The sequence below is a fragment of the Cetorhinus maximus genome, chromosome 1 (genome assembly GCF_964194155.1).
Source record: "Cetorhinus maximus chromosome 1, sCetMax3.hap1.1, whole genome shotgun sequence".
In the NCBI taxonomy this organism is placed as follows: domain Eukaryota; kingdom Metazoa; phylum Chordata; class Chondrichthyes; order Lamniformes; family Cetorhinidae; genus Cetorhinus; species Cetorhinus maximus.
The window spans coordinates 89,707,640-89,727,028 of NC_135879.1; the positions used below are offsets into that span (position 1 = coordinate 89,707,640).

General features: G+C 44.2%; 1 protein-coding gene across 1 annotated transcript in view; it reads left to right on the top strand.

Annotated features, from left to right (window-relative positions):
- fras1 (Fraser extracellular matrix complex subunit 1) overlaps positions 1-19,389 on the top strand; it is a 562,738-nt gene that overhangs the window by 486,177 nt on the left and 57,172 nt on the right. The window contains exons 58-62 of the mRNA XM_078543632.1: positions 1,429-1,576; positions 5,330-5,535; positions 9,222-9,378; positions 15,461-15,661; positions 18,040-18,227. Coding sequence (XP_078399758.1) covers positions 1,429-1,576; positions 5,330-5,535; positions 9,222-9,378; positions 15,461-15,661; positions 18,040-18,227 — 900 coding nt within the window. The remainder of the gene's footprint in view (positions 1-1,428; positions 1,577-5,329; positions 5,536-9,221; positions 9,379-15,460; positions 15,662-18,039; positions 18,228-19,389) is intronic.

Below are 19,389 nucleotides of genomic sequence, written 5' to 3' on the forward strand. Positions count from 1 at the left end.
CTCACCATGGACATCCAATCCGACTACATCCCCTTCCCACACCAGAACTGTTTTGAGAGTTCTCTGATTTTTTCTTGAACAGAGGCCCAACCAGTCCCCATCCACCACTGCCCTCCTCCACCTGACTGAAGTTATTCTCACATTGAACAACTCCTGCTTCAGCTTTACTCACTGCTCCAAATAAAAGGTGTTTCTTTGGGTACACATTTAAGCCATAGCTATGTCTGCCTTTCCGTGGGATATGTGGAACGTTCGTTGTTCCAGTCCTACTCAGGTCCCCTCTCTCACCCCTTCTTCCAGTACATTGGTGATTGTATTGATGCTGTTTCCTGCTCTTATTTCCTTTGCTTCCGAGAGCAGCTATTCAGGATCCTGCCACTCACACCTGTCCCATTATCACTTCCTTTGGCTTTACACCATGACACCTTTTGTCATTTAATGTCTCCTGCCCTCCACCCTATCACGGACTTTCCCTCTTCTTCCTCTTTCCACCCACCCCCCCTTTCACACGCTCAAACGTATTACATTCCTAAACTTTTCCGGGTCTGGTGAAAGGCACAGACCTGAAATGTTAACACTGGAAGGAATTTAATGCCCTTTCCCCATGGCAATTTTGGTGGCGAGGTGCATTTAGTCAGGTGGGAGGATGGCAGGTGGGGACTCCACCGCCTTCCCAACTCTCCCGATTAAGCCCAGGTCGGGAAGGTCCATGGACAGCCTTCCTGACCTGCCGCCAATTGAGACTCTTAAGTGAGCAATTAGTGCCCAGTAAACATCATCATCCCGCTGCCGCTGGGATTCACCCAAAGGTGAGTGGGGAGCTTGCCATGCAGGAAACCCTAGCATGTTTGATTGCGGGCTTCCAGCAAGGGAGGGGTGGGATTCCTAATTCAAAGGCACTCAGTGTCTGATCAAGGGACCAGGCATCAGGAAAGGGGCATGTACTCACTGAGAGACACCCCTGCCCTTGCTGCTGACCCTAACCCGTGTAGCTGCAATCATTCAACTGTGCCTGGGTCTATGGCGACCCAAGGTCTCGGGTAGTTGCATTACCAGCATCAGCCACCGCCTCCCCGGCGATGCTGCTGAGCAATGAAGAGCAGCCGGTCTGTGATTGGCAGGCAGCTCTTGGCAACCCCCCCACATACAGGGTCTTTGATCCTGGGGAAGACCCGCCATTGCCCAGTTAAGTGCCTGATTGGCCCTTAATATGGCAGGCCTTCATGAAAAGAGGCGACGCGGGGCTCTCGCCGCTTCTCCAGCCAGCAGGCAAGATCCCCATTACCTTCATTAAATACCGCCTCCTGTTTCTCTCTTCATTGATACTGGCAGATCTGCTGAGTCCAGCATTTTCTGTTTCAATTCCTATCAATAGAGCCATTTGATGACTGAGGTTACTCAAAAATACTACCAATTTTATCCTTACAGGTCTGCACTTTAACTATTCTGGATGATGTACAGAATCCAATCATTGAAGGGAATGAAACTTTCATTGTATTCCTGAGCTCAGCACAAGGAGCAGAGCTAACTAAACCCTACCAAGCTACCATTGCTATCAATGACACCTATCAGGACGGTAGGCTGCTTTAATAACACTTTACGCAGAAAATCTGAAATGCACCGTTGTAAATTTAATATTTAAACCTTATACTCTTGCAGGAAAGTCAGAGAGTTTGAGTGGATGTCTACTGTGAAATTGTCGTTTTCTAATAATTATTAACATGGTAAATTGCTGCTAAATTATGCAGGAGTCCAATTTCTTAATCATAAATGCCGTAAAGGAAGTTAACTGCATTCTGAGCTGTTTCTCACGAAATGTTGAAAGGAAGATTGCATTGGGAATTTCACCAGCGATCGTATTGATATATTTTGTATTTCTGTTAGCCTTGAATATTTCATTATCAAATTATTGATTTGTTATGGAAACAAACACTAGATTTATTTAACCTGCCTACCACTGCTGGATTGGCTGTTCTCATGAAATCAGGTTCCATAAATCCCTTTAAGCAGCACCTCGATTTTCAAACTTTCATCCTTGCTTTTGAATCATTCCATGGCCTTGCCCACCTCTGTAACCTACTCCGGCCCCACAAGCCTTTGGGATATCTGCATTCCCCTCATTCTGGCTACCTGAGCATCCCCGATGTTAATTGCTCCACTGCTGGTGATTGTGCCTTCAGCTGCCAATAGCCTAAACTCTGGAACCTTCTCCCTAAACCCTTCTCCCTCACTACCTCTATTTCGTCCTTTAAAGGGCCCCTTAAAACGGACCTATTTGACAAAACTTTTGGTAATCTGATCTAATATCTCCTTGGTGGCTTGGTGCTAAATTTTGCTTCATAATGCTCCTGTGAAGTACCTTGGGGCATTCAATTACATAAAAGGCACTATATAAATACAGGTTGTTGTGGTTTAACCAGTAAAAGAAAAGAAAACCGGTACCTACCCTGTTCTTAATGCGCTGTTATTTTCCTTATTTTCTCTGCCTGTCTGCCTCTCTTGCTCTCGCTCGCTCTGTCTTGCTCTCTCCCGCTCTCTCTCCCGCTCTCTCTCTCTGGCCCGGATTTTCACTCCTGAGGCGGGTGCAGTGTCAAGAAATTTCCTGGCTGACCACACCTTGGGAAAAAGTGTCTCCAATAACGGGATCTTCATTCCAAGGGGGAGAGGGAGAACGAGTGCATGCTGGAGTTGGGGCTGCCACCTCGAAAACAGTTTGGAGGCAGCCACGGTGGCTGCTGAGTGCCAAGGCAGCCTGGTTAAAAGGCCCGCCTTGGTGCACTGGGAGTCCCAGTTGTGTGGTTTAATATTAGGCCCTCTAAACCTCACTCAGAACCCCTCAATCCCAACACACTCCCCAGGCTACATCAATACCAACTCATGCCACCACCCAACCCCAATGGCCCCCATAACCTCCATGCCAACCTATGACCCTCCACTGATCCCCATGGCTCCTTATAGCTCCTATGCCAACCCGTGACCCCCCCTCCACTCATCCCCGTAACCCTTTAGAGCCAATATGCCAACTTAGTGCCATCTCATGCTAACCCATGCCCTCCCACCCACCACCCTTTACCCTCACACCCTCCATGCCAACTCACCGAGTAGCCACCTTAGGCAGACCTCAGAAGCTGAGATGAAATAAAACAAAGTTCTAGGCATTTGTTACCAACTTCACTGCATGTAAAAAAACACTCACTGATAAAAGCCCATTTAATACTTTTAAATTTCCTCAAGTACTTAATGCTTTATAAAAACAAACATTTGTATTCAAAGCCCCATATAAAGACAGCTAGTCCTTAACTAACCTCTTGGAGCTGTCAACCAAACTGTGAACTTACAGCCCTCCCCCCATCCCCCACCACTGTAATAATGATAGGTTGTGGAAGCAGTGGAGCACTAATAATAGTATAATGATAGTACTTAGCGTTATGTCAACAAAAAGCCATTGAAACTGCAAGCACCGTTTTCTTTTTTCAACTCTGGGGACTGGATTTTACATGCACCCATGGCCATAGTTTCTGCCGGGGAGGGGGGCACATAAAATAGTTCAGGTGGCTAGCCCATCACATTCCCGTCCAGCCTTGAGCTCACCCCATAATACGCCAGGCAGGCGGTTACACGGTTGGCATGGGAAATCGAGTGGGAGTGGGCAGGCATTTTTAAAAGCCTACATGAGAAATGGACAGGAAGGAAGGAGGGGCACAGCATTCAGAGGGAGGGGGGGCCCTGCATGCATCAGAGGCACTGCCCCCCCCAAAAGTCACCCCCCCACTTCCGCGATGCCTGTCCGACAGTACCCAGCCCCCCACCACCCTCTCCCCCGCTCTGTGGGCACTGAGATCCCTTCCTGCCCTAAAACCTCGGGAGTTACCTTCTTGGGCAGCTATTACCTTCCTCGGGCCTTCTTCCTGCAATACTGGTAGTGCCCACTACACAGCTCTACTGCTGCTGGGACTGATGGGGTTGCTAGCCAATCAGATTGGCCAGCAGCTCCCAAGGGCAGAATTTCCTTCCGAGTGAGGAGGGGAAGTCCTACTGCTCACCAAGTTAGTCCGTCTGCAGCATGTTACGGGCTAACACGTAGTGAGTCAGCTTCCGGCTGACTTTAATTCCAGGGGTTGAGCCATTTTCGTTTCCACCCCCCCCCCCCACCAAAACACCCAGAAAATGTCGCCCAGAGACACAGTAGGCTAGATTTTTCCAAATTTAAAGGGCAGGGGATTTATATAACTTGACATCTTGACAGTTCCACAGAACTTATCTACCTTGTATGAACATTCACATCTATTCTCATAAATTGTAAGTCATGCATTGCAGAAAATGGACTTCACTCCAGCAAAAATGGGGTCTGTTTGAACTCAGCGCTGAGTTCAAATGACCCTGCTAGGTTTGGGTTTTCCTCATGTGTAAATCATATCCCGCCCCTTTTCCTGCACCGAAAATAGGATCTGTTGGAAATAGGAACGAGACTTGTGGACCCAGGATCCCTGCACCATTTTGGATAAGGTGGGGAGTCTCCTTAGCCCCAAGACCCTTCTCTTTCTCTCTCTCTGTCTCTCTCTCTCTCTTTCTCTCTCTGGGTCACTCGCCCACTCACTAGCTATCTTTCTCTGGCTTCCTCTCTCTATCTCTCTTTCTTTATCTCTCTCTCTATCTCTCTAGGCCACTCACTCACTCTCTCTCTCTCTCACTCTGGCTTTCTCTCTCTCTCTCTCTCTCTCTCTCTTTATCTCTGCGTGTCTCTCTCTCTGGGCCACACACTCTCTCTCTCTTGCTTTCTCTGGCTTTCTCTCTCGCTCTCTGTTTATCTGCATTGTTCAGGGGGATGGAAAACAACAGGTCGTCTTCTTTCTATATCCTACATGGATTGAAAGATTTTGGTTTTTGCTTGGTAGGTGTTGGGGAAAACACATGCTGAGCACAAACATGAATATGAATATGACAATGCAAGATAGGTGATATCCTACTCCCAAGTCATATAAACTTGGTGTATGTGCTGTTATGAGTTGGTATGCCATATTGAGGTAAAAGGAGTATTAATGTAAAGCAAAAAATAGGTATTGTAGATACTGAAAATGTTAATAACACTCAGGTTAGTTAGCATCTGTGGAGAGAAGGTGCAAGTTAATATTTCTGGTGAGAACACATCATTACGACAAAGGGCTGTATTAAAATCATAGTTGCCAGCCTGTTCACTGAATTAAGATTACAGCTGCAATGTATAAAATGTATAGTAAAAATGTAAAGGAGGGTATGCTTGGTATACCTAAAATTAGACAGAATTACTTTATTGCTGTTGTAATTTAAAGAGCCTTACTTAATATTTCAGTTCCTAGCATGCAGTTTGGTAAGGATATCTACAGAGTGAAGGAGAAGGAAGATGAATTACATGTTCCTATTATCAGAACTGGTGATCTCAGCTATGAGTCCTCTGTGAGATGCTATACTCGACAGCTGACTGCAGAAGTGATGGAAGACTTTGAAGAAAGAAGGAATTCAGATGACTCACGCCTTACATTCCAGAAGGGAGAAAAGGTAAACTTCTTTTTAACTTGTCCAGGCATTTATCATCTGCTTACTTGTCATTTCCCTCAAATTGGACAGAAATGTTCGCTTCATAGTACTTGTGCCATTCTGCCCTTCACAAAGACATCTTGATGTGGGGAAACATTTTTAAATTCATTCATGGGTTATGATGACCACTGGAAAGATCATCATTGATTGGCCATCCTCGGTTGCCCTTGCGAAGATGGTGGTAAGCAATGCTCCCTCTAAGCTGTGCAGTCACATGGCTATGCAGCATCCCATACGTTACCATGCAGGCCAGGTACAAGAGCGCTGCTTTAAATTTCGCCTCTGCATGGTTGTGTACTTAAAGAAATTGACTGTATGCTCAAAAGAAATGCAGGGAACATTGGTGAGTCAACTTCTTGAGCCATTGCAGTCCAGGCGGTGAAAGTATTCCCGTAGTGCTGTTAGGGAGGTAGTTCCAGGGTTTTGACCCAGCGACAGTGAAGGTACGGTGATATAATTCCAAGTCAGGATGGTGTCTGGACTGGAGGGGAACTTGCAGGTGGTGGTGTTCCCATGCACCTGCTGCCCTTGTCCTCCTAGGTGGTAGAGGTTGTGGGTTTGGAAGGTGTTGTTGAAGCACCCTTGGTGTGCTTCTGCAGCGCATCTTGTAGATGGTACACACTGCTGCCACATTGTGCTGATAGTGAAGGAAGTTTAAGATAGTGGATAGGGTGCTGTGTAAGCTGGTTGCTTTGACCTGGATCATGTCGAATTCCTCAGGTGTTGTTGAAACTTCACTCATCCAAACAGGTGGAGAGTATTCCATCAAACTCCTGACTTGTGGACAGGCTTTGTGGAGTGAGGTAATTTGCCACAGAAAAGCCAGCCTGTTCTTGTAGCCACAGCATTTATGTGGCTGGCAAAGACATGTCTGACTTTGGGTGAGCAAATTTAAGGGGAAAAAATTAAGGGGCACTTTGGTGTGGGGTATGAGGAGGCAGGGGTTGCTGGTGAAACTGAGGGTGGGGGAGGTGCTGGCAAACCTGTCAGGTCAGGCAGCTGGAAACAGTGCAAATGCACTGATGCATACTGTGCTTGCGCAAAACTTAGAGGTCTTAAAAATAGGAAGAACAGAGTCCTGCCAAGATACAACCTGGGACACAAAATAATCACCTCAATTTTGGGACAATCCCATAAAATCTGGGATGGAAATCTGACCAATGGTGAGCCCAGGATGTTGGTGGTGGAGGATTCGATCTGGTAATACATTTGAATGTCATGGGGAGGTGGTTAGATTTTCTCTTTTTTGGTAACCTCTTAAAAAGAATGAAAGCGTTGGCACAGTAAAGTTTGTGGCAGAAATGCAAAACCAATATGTCTGTTGATGGTGCATCTGTTGAATTAGAACTTGTAAACACTTATTTCCATGTAAATGTTTATTCAACATTTTTAGACATACACTAACATCAAGAAAGAACAAACTTGAATTTATTTAGCTAGCAGCTGTCCCAAAGCATTTCACAACTAATGAATTGCTTTTGAAGTGTAGTCATAGTTGTTAAATGGGAACATTCAGCAGCCAATTTTCATGCAGTGAAGTCCCACAAGCTTGTTTGGAGCTCAATGCGCATGTTTTACATGCACAGCAATCAAACACAATAAGAGCCAATTTTGGGGATCAACATATTGGGTTGGGGCATTTTTCAGACATTCCTCATGATCACTTTATTTACATATGTTAAGATCTTAATGCCTGCCTCCTTGTTGATTTTGGGCAGACATGAATAGGTGCCATACCTATACCACTCAGGATTATCCAGCAGTGGTGTGAAAGGTCCTGACAGCTCACCCAAATGATACTAATGAGGCCCTATTGTGGGCTGTTTGAAGCATGCACCCGTGTTTGCAGCACTTTTTTCAGGACTGAAAATGACCAGCAGAACTCCTTGCAGTTCTTCAAAGAGTGCCATAGACTCTTTGATGTCCCCATGAAAAATCAAGCAGGATCTTGGTATAACATCTCACCTAAAAAGGACAATGTAGCAGTCCTTCAGTGTTTAACCTGGGTCCGTGGTAGCACTCTCGCCTGTGAGTCAGAAGCTTACTCCAGGGAGTACTAAGAGAGCACTACTCAATGAGAGGTGCTTTCTGTAAAATGATCCCATTTGTCCTCTTATGTGGATATAAAGAGCTAAATGGCTCTATTTTGAAGATGTACAGGGCCGTTGCCCTGCTCAATAAACACTTTTTAGTGATGTTGTTTGATGGACAACATCAACATTGGCAAATAGCAATTCTGGGTTAACTAAATTTTCCTCCCACAGTTCTTTGAGCAGGACCTGGTTTAGAGCCTGTCATTGATAAATCAGCGGGCAGGGTTTCAACTCATTTCCTTAAGAGGTAGGAGAGATCTTTCTTTCTGTTGTACACAGGCAATTTTAATCCACTCCGTTTGGAAGGAATGGGGTGCCATATGGTTAAATATATCAAATGGCCTTTGTTAAATGGCATTTAACTGCTGACTCTCAAATCTGTTGGAGAAGAAACAGAGGCACTAAAAGATATGGTTTAAACTTATCTTGGCAGGGTCAGGTGAAAGCAATTTTTATTTACTTATGAGATATGTCACTGGCAAAACTAACACTTATTGCCCATCCCTAATTGCCTTTGAGGAGGTGGTGCTGAGCTGCCTTATTGAACTGCTGCAGGCCATGTGGTTTAGGAACACCCACAGTGCTGTTAGGAAGGGAGTTCCAGGATTTTGACCCAGTTTCTTAAAGAAGCCTGATGTCAGCCTGAGGGCCTGATATTTATGGGGAGGTCGGAAATGGCCAAATAATCTGGATAAGCCAAGGACAAGGAGGTCCTGCTAAATTTAACTATCATTCTTTTCTTCCATTCCTGTTCAGCAGATGGTCAAATTGACAGCCTGCGGAAAAACCAGTGGCAGGAGGCACAGCCAGAGATCCTGGGCAATAATCGACAGCAGCTGGGAGGGTGGGGAAGGTTGGCCATTGGGACTTTGGGGAGATGGAGAGTAGAACCATTGGCAAAATGGAGGCAGAAAGCTTCTTTGAGGGGCCAAGGTGGGAGCTCTCCAGCTCCTCCTGGCCTACAAGAAGTTCTGGAAAAGGTACTTATCTTGTGAAGCCACAGCCCCGAATCCCTTCCTGATAGCAACTGCAAACATTTAAATGGGGTTCGCAATTGGAGAGTGGGAGACAAATTTAAATATGTTCATGTAATGTTCTGCCTCTCCAGAGCAGGACAGTCAGATGCCAAGAAACCCGCTGCTATAAAAATAATAATGGGCATGCTCAAGGCAGATTGAAGTTCTGTTCACAGGCTTTAAATTATTAATTCACAGCCCCCCATCCCACTCATTAGGACGGGTTAATATTGAAGCATGGGTCTCTACCACCACCCTACCAAACTGCTATTAACCTCGCATGGTGGCCTTTCTATTGGCAGATGTATGCAGTAGGAATTCAATGCTATGATTTCTGGGTTGTATAACTAGATGGTGGGTAGAAATGGGTTGGTGGGAACTCGAGCTCCATTTATGAGAATGACTGCTGCTGCTTAACCTAAGACAATATATATTTTGAAAGCACTAAACTCCAGCTAAACAGTATGTCGGAAATAAAGCCTCAACTTGAAGAGAAACACTTGTTTTGTTTTCTAATGTCTACCTTTGAAACAAACAGGTGAAGAACTGCACAGTGTTGATAAATGATGATACGATCTTTGAGCCCGAGGAAAGGTTCCAGCTCCACCTGGGCAACCCCTTGGGAAATCATTGGAGTGGAGCCAAAGTTGGAAAAAATGATGTAGCCACTATAACCATAACAAATGATGAAGATGGTAAGTTACTTTGTTTTTTTTTAAGAATCTTTTTTAGGTGTTAAATGGCTGTAGATTATGCCTTATCATTATAGCTACTAGTAATTTATAGATTGTGTTATACACAGGAACATTGTTCTTCTACAAAATGGTAGAAAATGAAGGTCAAGATCAAGATTGCCAAGGTGTAGGGGGTCAATTTTCACTGCCTTCGCTTTGGCATTAACAGCCTCAAAATAGGGTTGGTAGCCTTATGCCTCTTTAATACAAATGATGTGTCCAGACCCAACTTGAAAGGGGCCTATCACAGGGTGTCCAACGCACCCACCTGTTTTGTCTTTGGAATTCTCTTTTGTATAAAAACTGGAAGCTTTTGCTAATGCACAGAATAAGTAGCATGGAGGCCAGCTTGATGGAGTACAGTTTTGGCAAAGTGGTAAACTCGGAAATTTGGTGAGTGAGGGAATTCTAAGAAGGAAGAAGTGCTGTTCTGGTCTTTTACAAGACAAAGAGTGGTCCAAGACAGGGAGTGACAGACAGTAAGACCTGAGATCTGAGGTCTAGAGGCATTAATTCATTGAGCAGGTAGGTGGTTGGTTGGCGAGTTTAACGGGGTTTTTTTTCTCTAAACCAGGGCATTAGCTTAAACTACAACACAGGAGATACAAGCGTTGTATTAAATTTATAGCTTAACTAGTTGATATAACTACAAATAATCATTGAGTAATATCTCAAAACTTGAAAGCCTAATTAGTTAAGCAGAATACAGTAGAGATGGCAGGACAGGTGATGTGTTGCAGCTGTAGCGCTGATGTACACAAATATGATCTACAGTGACCACATCTGCAGTAAATGTCTGCAGCTCAATGAACTTTGGGTCAGAGTTGATGACCCAGAGTCTAAACTTTGTTACTGTGATGCATTAGGGAGGGGGAAAGTTACCTCAACACTTGGTTCCAGGAGGCAGTCACTTCCATTGGGTTAAGATTTGGTCTATGGTCAGGAACAAGAGTGTGTAATAAGAGTGAGGCAGGGGTGGAGATCCAGAAGGTAGCACTGGAAAAGCCTCAGCCACTGCACTTGTCAAACAGGTATGAGGTTTGGGTCAGACTGTGTAGAGGATTGGAGGTGCTGCAGGGAGGATGAGTAAACTGATTTCAGCACTGTGGTACAGAGAGCCATTCAAGTGGGGGAATAAAAAGGAATATAGTAGTTGTAAACCACAGTATAGTTTGGGGGTTAGGTACTGTTCACTGCAGCCAAGAGCACGAATCCCGAAGGCTGTGTTGTCTGTCCAGTGCCAGAGTGATGGACATCTCTTCAGGCTTGAGAAGAACTTTGAGTGGGAAGGGAAAGATCCAGTTGCTGTGATCCATGTGAGTACCAATGACATGGGTAGGATTAAGAAAGAGGTTTTCTGAAGGGATTATGAGCAGCTTGGGGCTGCATTAAAAAAAGAACCCCAAAGGGAATAATCACTGGATTACTACCCGAGTGTCCAGCAAATTAGGATAAATAAGATTAGAGAGTTGATGTGCGGCTTAAAGATTGGTGCGGAGAAATAGGTTTTGATTCATGGGACACTGCCACCAGTACTGAGGAAAGAGGGAGCTGTACTGTTGGGACAGCTTTCACCTGAACCATGCTGGGATTAGTCTTCTGGCAAATCAAATAACTAGGACTGTAGAGAGAGTTTTAACTGAAATAGTGTGGAGGAGGGGGGATTCACATGAGGGGAGGTTTAGAAGGTTAATGAGAAAGAACATGGCAATAGCGCAGGGTGGCACTGCAGGTATTGATAATCAGTATGTGACAGGAAAGGGCAGAGCATACAAACATAAGAGTGCACCAATAAATAGAGCCAGAATAGAAAAAGGTGGTAAAAAGACAGAATTAAAGCCTCTTTATCTGAATTTCAGCTTTTGAAACAAGATAGATGAAGTGACAGCACAAACAGAAATAAATGGGTATGATATGATAGCTGTTAAAGGGACATAGTTACAAGGTGACCAAGGCTGGGAATTGAATATTCAAGCGTATTTGACATTTCAGAATTTTAGAAAGAAAGAAAAAGGAAATGGGGCAGCTCTATTAATAAATAATGAGATCAGTACAGTAGTGAGAAATGATCTTGGCTCAGAAGATCAAGATGTAGAAGCAGTTTAGATGGAGATAAGAAATAGCAAGGGAAAGGAGACATTGGTTGGAGTAGCTTATAGGCTTCTGACAGTGCCTATACTGTAGGACAAGGTATAAATCAAGAAATAATGGGGGCTTGTAAAAAAGATACTGCAATAATTGTGGGTGATTGTAATCTTCTTATAGATTGGGCAAATCAAATTGGCAAAGGTAGCCTTGAGGGTGACTTCATGGAGCGTATTTAGGACAGTTTCTCAGAACAATACATTCCAGAACTGACCTGGGAACAGGCTATTTTAGACCTGGTAATGTGTAATCAGACAGGATTAATTAATGACCTCATGGTAAGCGATATCCTGGATAAGAGTGATCATAACATGATAGAATTTCAAATTCAGTTTGCAGGTGAGAAATCTGGATCTGAAACTAGTGTCTCAAGCATAAATAAAGGCAATTACAAAGGTATGAAGACAGAGTTGGCTAAAGTAGACTGGGGAAATAGGTTAAAAAGTAAGATTGTAAATAAAAAGGAATATAATAGTTGTGGCAGTGGCAGACAGATAAGATATTTCATCATTCTCAACAAAGAAATGTTTCATTGAGAAAGAAAGCCTCTGTGAGAAGGATGAATTACTCATGGCTAACTAAGAAAGTTAAGGATGGTATTAGTAGGCCAGAAGATTGGGAAAATTTTAGAAGCCAGCAAAGGAGGGCTAAATAAAATAGAGGGCAACATTAGAATGTAAGAGTAAACTGGCAAGATATATAAAAAGAAATAGTAAGAGCTTCTATAGTTATATAAAAAGGAAGAGATAGCTATCGTAAATATTGGTCTCTTAGAGGTTGAAACTGGGGAATTAATAACGGGAAACAAAGAAAATGGCAGAGACATTTAACAATTATTTTGTATCTATCTTCATGGTAGGAGACACTATAAGTATCTCGATAATAGCAGAAAATCGAGGCACAGAAGGGAGAAAGGAGCTTAAACCTATCACTAGAGAAAATGTACCAGTAGAGAGTACTGGGAGAACTAATGGGACTAAAGGCTGACAAGTCCCCTGACATGATGGCTTGCACCATAGGCCTGCATTTTCTGGTCGGTGAATGGGGGTGGGGCCCACTTGCCGATACGCAAAATGACGCGGGGTGACATCGGGCGTGCTTCCCGACATCACCGCGCGTCATTTAGATTATCAGTTTGGCGGGCATGCAGCCAACTCGGCTGTGTGCCGCAGAACTGTCAATGGCCACTTAAGGCCTTTAAAAAAGTAATCAGGGTAATTGATGGACCTGCCTGCCCAACCTTAAGGTTGCCGGGCAGGCAAGGAGGCCAGGTGGCCTTTAGAAAAAACATGAAACCCCATCCACGGGCGGGATGAGGTTTCACGAGGGATTTAAAATGTTCATGAAATGAAAGAAATTGACATGTCCCAGCTGATGTGACAGTGGCACATGAGTGGACATGTCAGTGATTATTTTACCCTTCTGTATTGGAACCTTCAAACCTGAGCCGATCTCCCTGAGGCAGCACTTTGCCTCAGGGAGATCTGTGCACTCTTTCGCGCGCACTCCAAGCTGAGGGAATCCCCCCCTCCCCCCCGCGTACACAGGGAGCGCATAGCGCTTCCTGGCGGATGTCACGCTGGGCTGGCCTTAATTGGCCCGCCCACGTAAAATGGAGGCGCGCCCCTGACCGGGGGTGCTGATCGGCAACCTGCCCACTCCCACACAACCCCCCTGATGGGGGGGAAGATCCTGCCCCTAGGGTCTTAAAAGAAGTGACTGCAGAATTAGTGAATTCATTGTAATCTTCCAAAATTCCCTAAATTCTGGAAAGATCCCAGCAGGTTGGAAAACCGTAAATGTAACACCTCTAGTCAAGAAATGAGGAAGACAGAAAACAGGAAACAATAAGCCAGTTAGCCTAACACCTGTCTTTGGGAAAATGCTGGAATGCTTTTTTAAGGAAACATAGCAGGATATTTAGAAAATCATAATATACTGAAGCAGAGTCAATATGCTTTAATAAAAAGTAAATCATGTTTGCCAAATTTATTAGAGTTCTCTGAAAATGTAAGAAGCAGAATGGTTAAAGGAGAACCAGTAGATGTAGTATATTTGGATTTCCAAAATACACTCAATAAGGTGTCACATAAATGTTACTATACCAAGAGCATATGAGGTTGGAGGTAATATTTTAACATGGATAGCGGTTTGGCTAACTAACAAGGAGCAGAGAGACTGGTTAAATGGGTCATTTTCAAGTTGGGTAACTGTAACTAGTGGGTTTCCATCAGAATCGGTGCTGGGGTATCAACTATTTACAATCTTTTTAATGACTTGGATGAGGGGTCAGAGTTTATTGTAGCCAAATTTGCTAACAATAGGTAGGAAAGCAAGTTCTGAGGAGGGCACAAGGAATCTGCAAAGAGATATACGGATGTTAAATATATAATATGGGAAAATGTGAGATTGTCCACTTTGGTAGGAAGAATTGAAAAGCAGATAATTATTTCAATGGAGAGAGACTGCAGTATGCTGTGGTACAGAGCGATCTAAGTGTCCCCATACATGAATCACAAAAAGTTAACATGCAAGTACAGCAAGTAATTAGGCAAATGGAAAGTTGGCCTTTATTCCAAGGGGGTTGGAGTATAAAAGTAGGGACGCCTTGCTGCAACTCTCCAGGGCATTAGTGAAACTTCACCTAGAGTACAGTGTACAGTTTTTGCCTCCTTATTTAAGGAGGGACACACTTGCATTAGAAGTAGTTCACAGAAGGTTCTCTAGTGGATTCCTGGGATGAGGGGGTTTTCTTATGAGGAAAGGTTGAGCAGGTTCTATGTTCAGTGGAGTTTAGAAGAATGAGAGGTGATCATATTGAAACATATAATATTCTGAGAGGCTAGACAGGGTAGATTCTGAAAGGGTGCTTCCCCTTTTAGGGGAATTGAGAACCAGCATTCAGAATTAGAAGTCTCTCGTTTAAGGTGGAGATAAGGAGGAATTTCTTTTCTCAGAGGGTCGTTAATCTTTGGAATTCTCTACCCTGTGGGTCATTGAATGTATTCAAAGCTGAGTTAGAGAGATTTTTGCTCTACAATGGAGTGAAGGTTATAGAAGGCAGGCAGGAAAGTGGAGTTGAGGCCATGATCAGATCAACCAAAATCTTATTGAATGGTGGAGCAGGCTTGAGGGATTGAATGGCCTGCTCCTATTTCTTATGTTCTTCAGCTATATTGTTTCTCAGTAAAAACCTTCTATTACATGTGGTGGAGTAAACTGGGAGCAGGTTTCAAGTGGGCAGGGACAGGGTAAGTGTCAAAACCCTGTCCCAAAGGCATCAATTGGGGCCTGGGTTATTTTTAACACTTCTCTACACTCTCTCCAGCTAATGTTTTATAGGCGCAGGTGAGAAATAAATGCAGGGCTTCAAGTGTGGTCTGGCTGGTGTATTGTAAAGGCTTTGCATAATCACTATGCTCTTATACTTCAGCCTTTATAGACTTGCACTATAATATGCAGAGCAATACTAAAGGCAGACCCATTTCCTTACTGCTGCTGCTATTTTAGGGTGTAAACAAGGCAGTAAAAAGACCACAAATAGTTCCTTCCCATTCTCACGTGGTTAAATGTGTGCAAACATTGTTGGCTTAATTGTTTCATTAATAATATTGTCAAATATTCAACAGGAAAATCAACTTGCAAAATACTAACTAACACAAATATTGGATCAGCAAGTGATTAATCAGAAAATAAATTAATCAGGAATAAACAGGAAGGGTTCCTCAATACTGCAAGTGTAAGAAAGTTATCACTTAACATAAAGTACAATTGGGTGCAGTCTAAATCTGAGATGTTGATGCTTTGTTCTAACTTGCAGCAAATCGTTTACATTGATCTGTTTTTTAACTTTAATTCTATTTTAATGCACACTTTATTTTGATGTTTCTTTTTCAAGCCCCAACAATTGAATTTGAGGAGGCAACATACCAGGTGCATGAGCCCCCAGGCCCCGATGGCATCGCTATACTGAATGTCAAAGTGATTAGGAAGGGAGACCAGAACAGGACTTCAAAAGTTCGCTGCAGCACCCGGGATGGATCAGCCCAGTCAGGCATCGACTACAACCCCAAGAGCAGGGTCCTTAAATTTAGCCCCAGTGAGTAATGTCACAGCATTTAAAAAGATTTATAATCAGCATATGCTTTCTGTGTCAGATTAACTGGGTGAGCTGGTTATTTGATTGTACTCTGCCAAGCAATTTACCTGTTTTTAAAAAAACATTGGAGTGCATGCAATATCCCAAGTGTGAAGTCTGACCTCTGGAGCTATGTGATAACACTCAGATAATGTAGGTATAGGCAATCACTAGGGTCAGATAGATTGTTCAGGTTCTTGCACAACACACTGGCCCACCAGCATGGTGGAGCAAATTAAGGGCACTAAACATCAGCTACCAAATAAAGCAATAAAACTAAAGGCCACTAAATCAGGACAGCAAAAAAACAGTAAAATGCGAACTAACTCATTTCAAGAGTGACATAAGAGTATGAAATAAAAACAGAAAATGCTGGAAAACCTCAGCAGGTCTGGCAGCATCTATAGCAGCATATATGGAGTGAGAAACAGAATCAACATTTCAAGTCCAATATGACTTCTTCGGAACTAAGAAAATATAACCTTCTATTAGCAGGAATGAGAAATTTCTGCCATTTGGTGGGTTTCCAACAATAGCGTATCAGAAACCTGCCATTTTACATACATATTGTGACTTTCGGGGCTTAAAAAATCACAATTGTGCTGTCAGTCAGTGAAAGTGGGAACGGACTGCAGAGTTGTGATTAGAGGAGCAGCTCTGTCTCTCCCACACTTGCTGCTCCAGCTCCTCCAATTACAGGCTCCCTGCTCCCGCTCTTCCTGCACTTCCAGAGACAGAGCCTATGATTCAAGGAGCAGCAAGGTCTCCTGTGATTGGCGGGTCTTGAGCAGCTATTCTGGGGCTGATCCCATGACCATCATGCAAGAGACTTTCAGCTATGCTGTCATCAATCATTCAACATCCTCCAGGAGGCCGAGGAGAAGAATCAGAAAATGAGAAAAGAGGAGGGAGCATCTGCCAGTAATGAATCCGGAGCAGGCCTGGAGGAGCTGTCATTCAGCCTTGCGCCAGGCCAGACATGGCTGCCATCCGTGATCGCAGCTTGAGGTACTCCCAGAGAACTGGAGTCCCCTTTGCTTCCAGTGATACTGCATTAAGCCATTGGTAAGTTATCATCTGTTAACCAGAGATGGTGATGTTGAGCAAGGTGAGTGCTATGTCAGTCTGTGAGGCAATCACAGCTTAGGTACCAAGTGCGCCGTGCAGACTTTGCTGGTGGGGTGGGGCTGCGGTTTGGTGTTGAGGACGTGATTAGTATGGGAGGGAGATGGGGTGTTTGTTCCCAACTCTGCTCCATACCTACTCCTAAAATCCCAATGGCTGTCCCCCCACATCAGACTGGAAACAGCACTCACCTGGAGATGTACAGCGGCGCTCACACTGTGGTTAATGCACAGTAACCACTGGAGACGACCACGCTCCCACTGTTTTCTTTCTCCCCCACCCCCACTCCTCCTCCCTCCTTCTCTGCACCCCCCCACTCCCTTGCTTCCTTTTCCTCTCTCTCAGGTATCCCTGATATTTCGGTAAGGTTTTTATTCTGTTCCATTATAATGAAGTAACTGGAAAGTCAGCATCCTGGCCACATCAGGTAACTGTTAGGTCTGGAGTTCAAAAATGACCCCCAACTGCATTTCCCTCAAGGTACTTTTGCACTTCCACCTATTTGAAGTGGTTTAGAACTATTTGCATTTCATCACAGATGATAAAAATTGTTATGATTTTCTGGTCCCTCAGGCTGCAGTGAACTTGCTGCTTTGTGCTATAATGTGTACGTGATTCCTTATCACAAAAATATTTCAGACCTTCTTGTCTTCAACCACAAATTTTCAGGCATTTTTGTCTTTGGCCACTCTCATCCCTGCATTAGTTTTGAAATTGCATTGAAATGAACCCATAATAACGCTATGGTTTTCAATGAGACTTCAGTATTTGGCTTATTGCCTGTTGCTCTCCATCCATAACCTGTGCCCATACTATGAAAGCATTCTGAGTTCCAACTGCACCTCCACCACGAGCTATGAGTTTTGTATTGCAGCTGAATGAATTGTACTTTTTACGATCCAGTGAATATTGGAGGCACAGGTGAGGTCAATGGAAGGAAACTCATGCTGGGTGTATAATAGGCAGGAAATCTACTGTTCTAATTGCAAATACAGGAGTAATGAGCTTGTTGCACAGCACTAGGACATTATGCTATAATGTTAAGAAAGGGAGATGTTGCTATAGTCTTTGCTCCTATTTATTCAAGCCCCCAGCTCCCAAAATTTTCGGTTAACTACATCAGCTTTGTCAGACAAGAGTGTATATACTACTATTGATTTTACAAGAAGTAGGCACTGTAGCCTCATTACCTCTATTGATTTCTTTTTCTACAGGCATTGACCACATTCTATTTAAAGTGGAAATCCTGTCCAATGATGATAGAGAGTGGCATGAATCCTTTTCTCTGGTGCTGGGCCCAGATGATCCAGTTGAGGCGATTCTTGGTGACATCACCATGGCCACAGTGACCATTCTTGACCAGGAAGCAGCAGGAAGTCTAATTTTGCCAGCGCCACCTATTGTAAGTGGACATGTCACTTGCCAACTCATACTGAATCCTGTGGATTTAATCCAAGTTGTATTAGATAATTTGTGAAATCTACATTTCCAATTCTTAGCAGAGTGTCACAGTATTTCTACACTTCCCTTGTGTGCCAGACAGTATGGAGACTACATTCTGATCAGGTTTGCTTGACTCTTGTATGGAAAACTGGCTAACTTGGTCAGTGAGATGGGCGGAATTCCTTTGCTTCGAATCTGCAGTACTTTACATTCACTCACAAATTTCCAGCTACTGAAATCTAAAACAGACAGGAGGATAAGTTAAATATTAAGATATGCTGCATGAATTACCCCCACGATTAATAGAGTGGAATCGTCCCAGATTTGCACTAAGTGCAGTAGTGGGCGGGTAAAATGACATTTTGCCCACCGACCGCAATGGTAACTTCTTGCACTGTATCATCCGAAACCCGTCACATTGATTATGCATTCCCGGGAAACACACCTTTTCCATGGCTGGCGGGCTCCAATTCGCCCGCCACACCGCCACCTTGCCGTTTCCTCATGCCAGGCACCACATTTAAAGTACAACCATGCGTACACCTCTCAGTGCTTCCAGCCCAGGACTGCTGCAAATAAGACATGGCCCCAAAAGGCAAGAAGACTGTGGATCCCAGGTTTAGTGACGTGTCACTCGAGCGGTGTTTGGATGCTATGGAGGCCCACTGTGATGTCCTCTACCCCCGCTCTGGCCGCAGGAGGGGCAGCAACATTACCAACCTGGCTTGGTAGGCGATGGCAGTGTGATCAGTGCCAATGCTGCACAGAAGAGGTTGGCCATCCAATGCAGATAGAGGATGAATGATCTCCTCCGTGCCACCAAGGTAAGGCAACCATCTCATCACTCTAAACTCACACACTCAAGCCCATCACAGTGGACATCACAAGCCCAAGCAAGCCTTAGCTCTGCAGCCATACAAAACCACCCCCGCCATATGGCTGATCTGGTAGGTAGAGATCTGGCATCTCACTCACTGCCAGCTCAAGGGACATCACCACCCATTCTCTCACACATACCCTCACATGTCCATCTGGCCTCATCTCCTCTGGAGGCCGCCTCCTCAGCCCTCACCATTTTGAGGCCACTTGCACAGATCAACTTGTGCCTCCACACACACCCT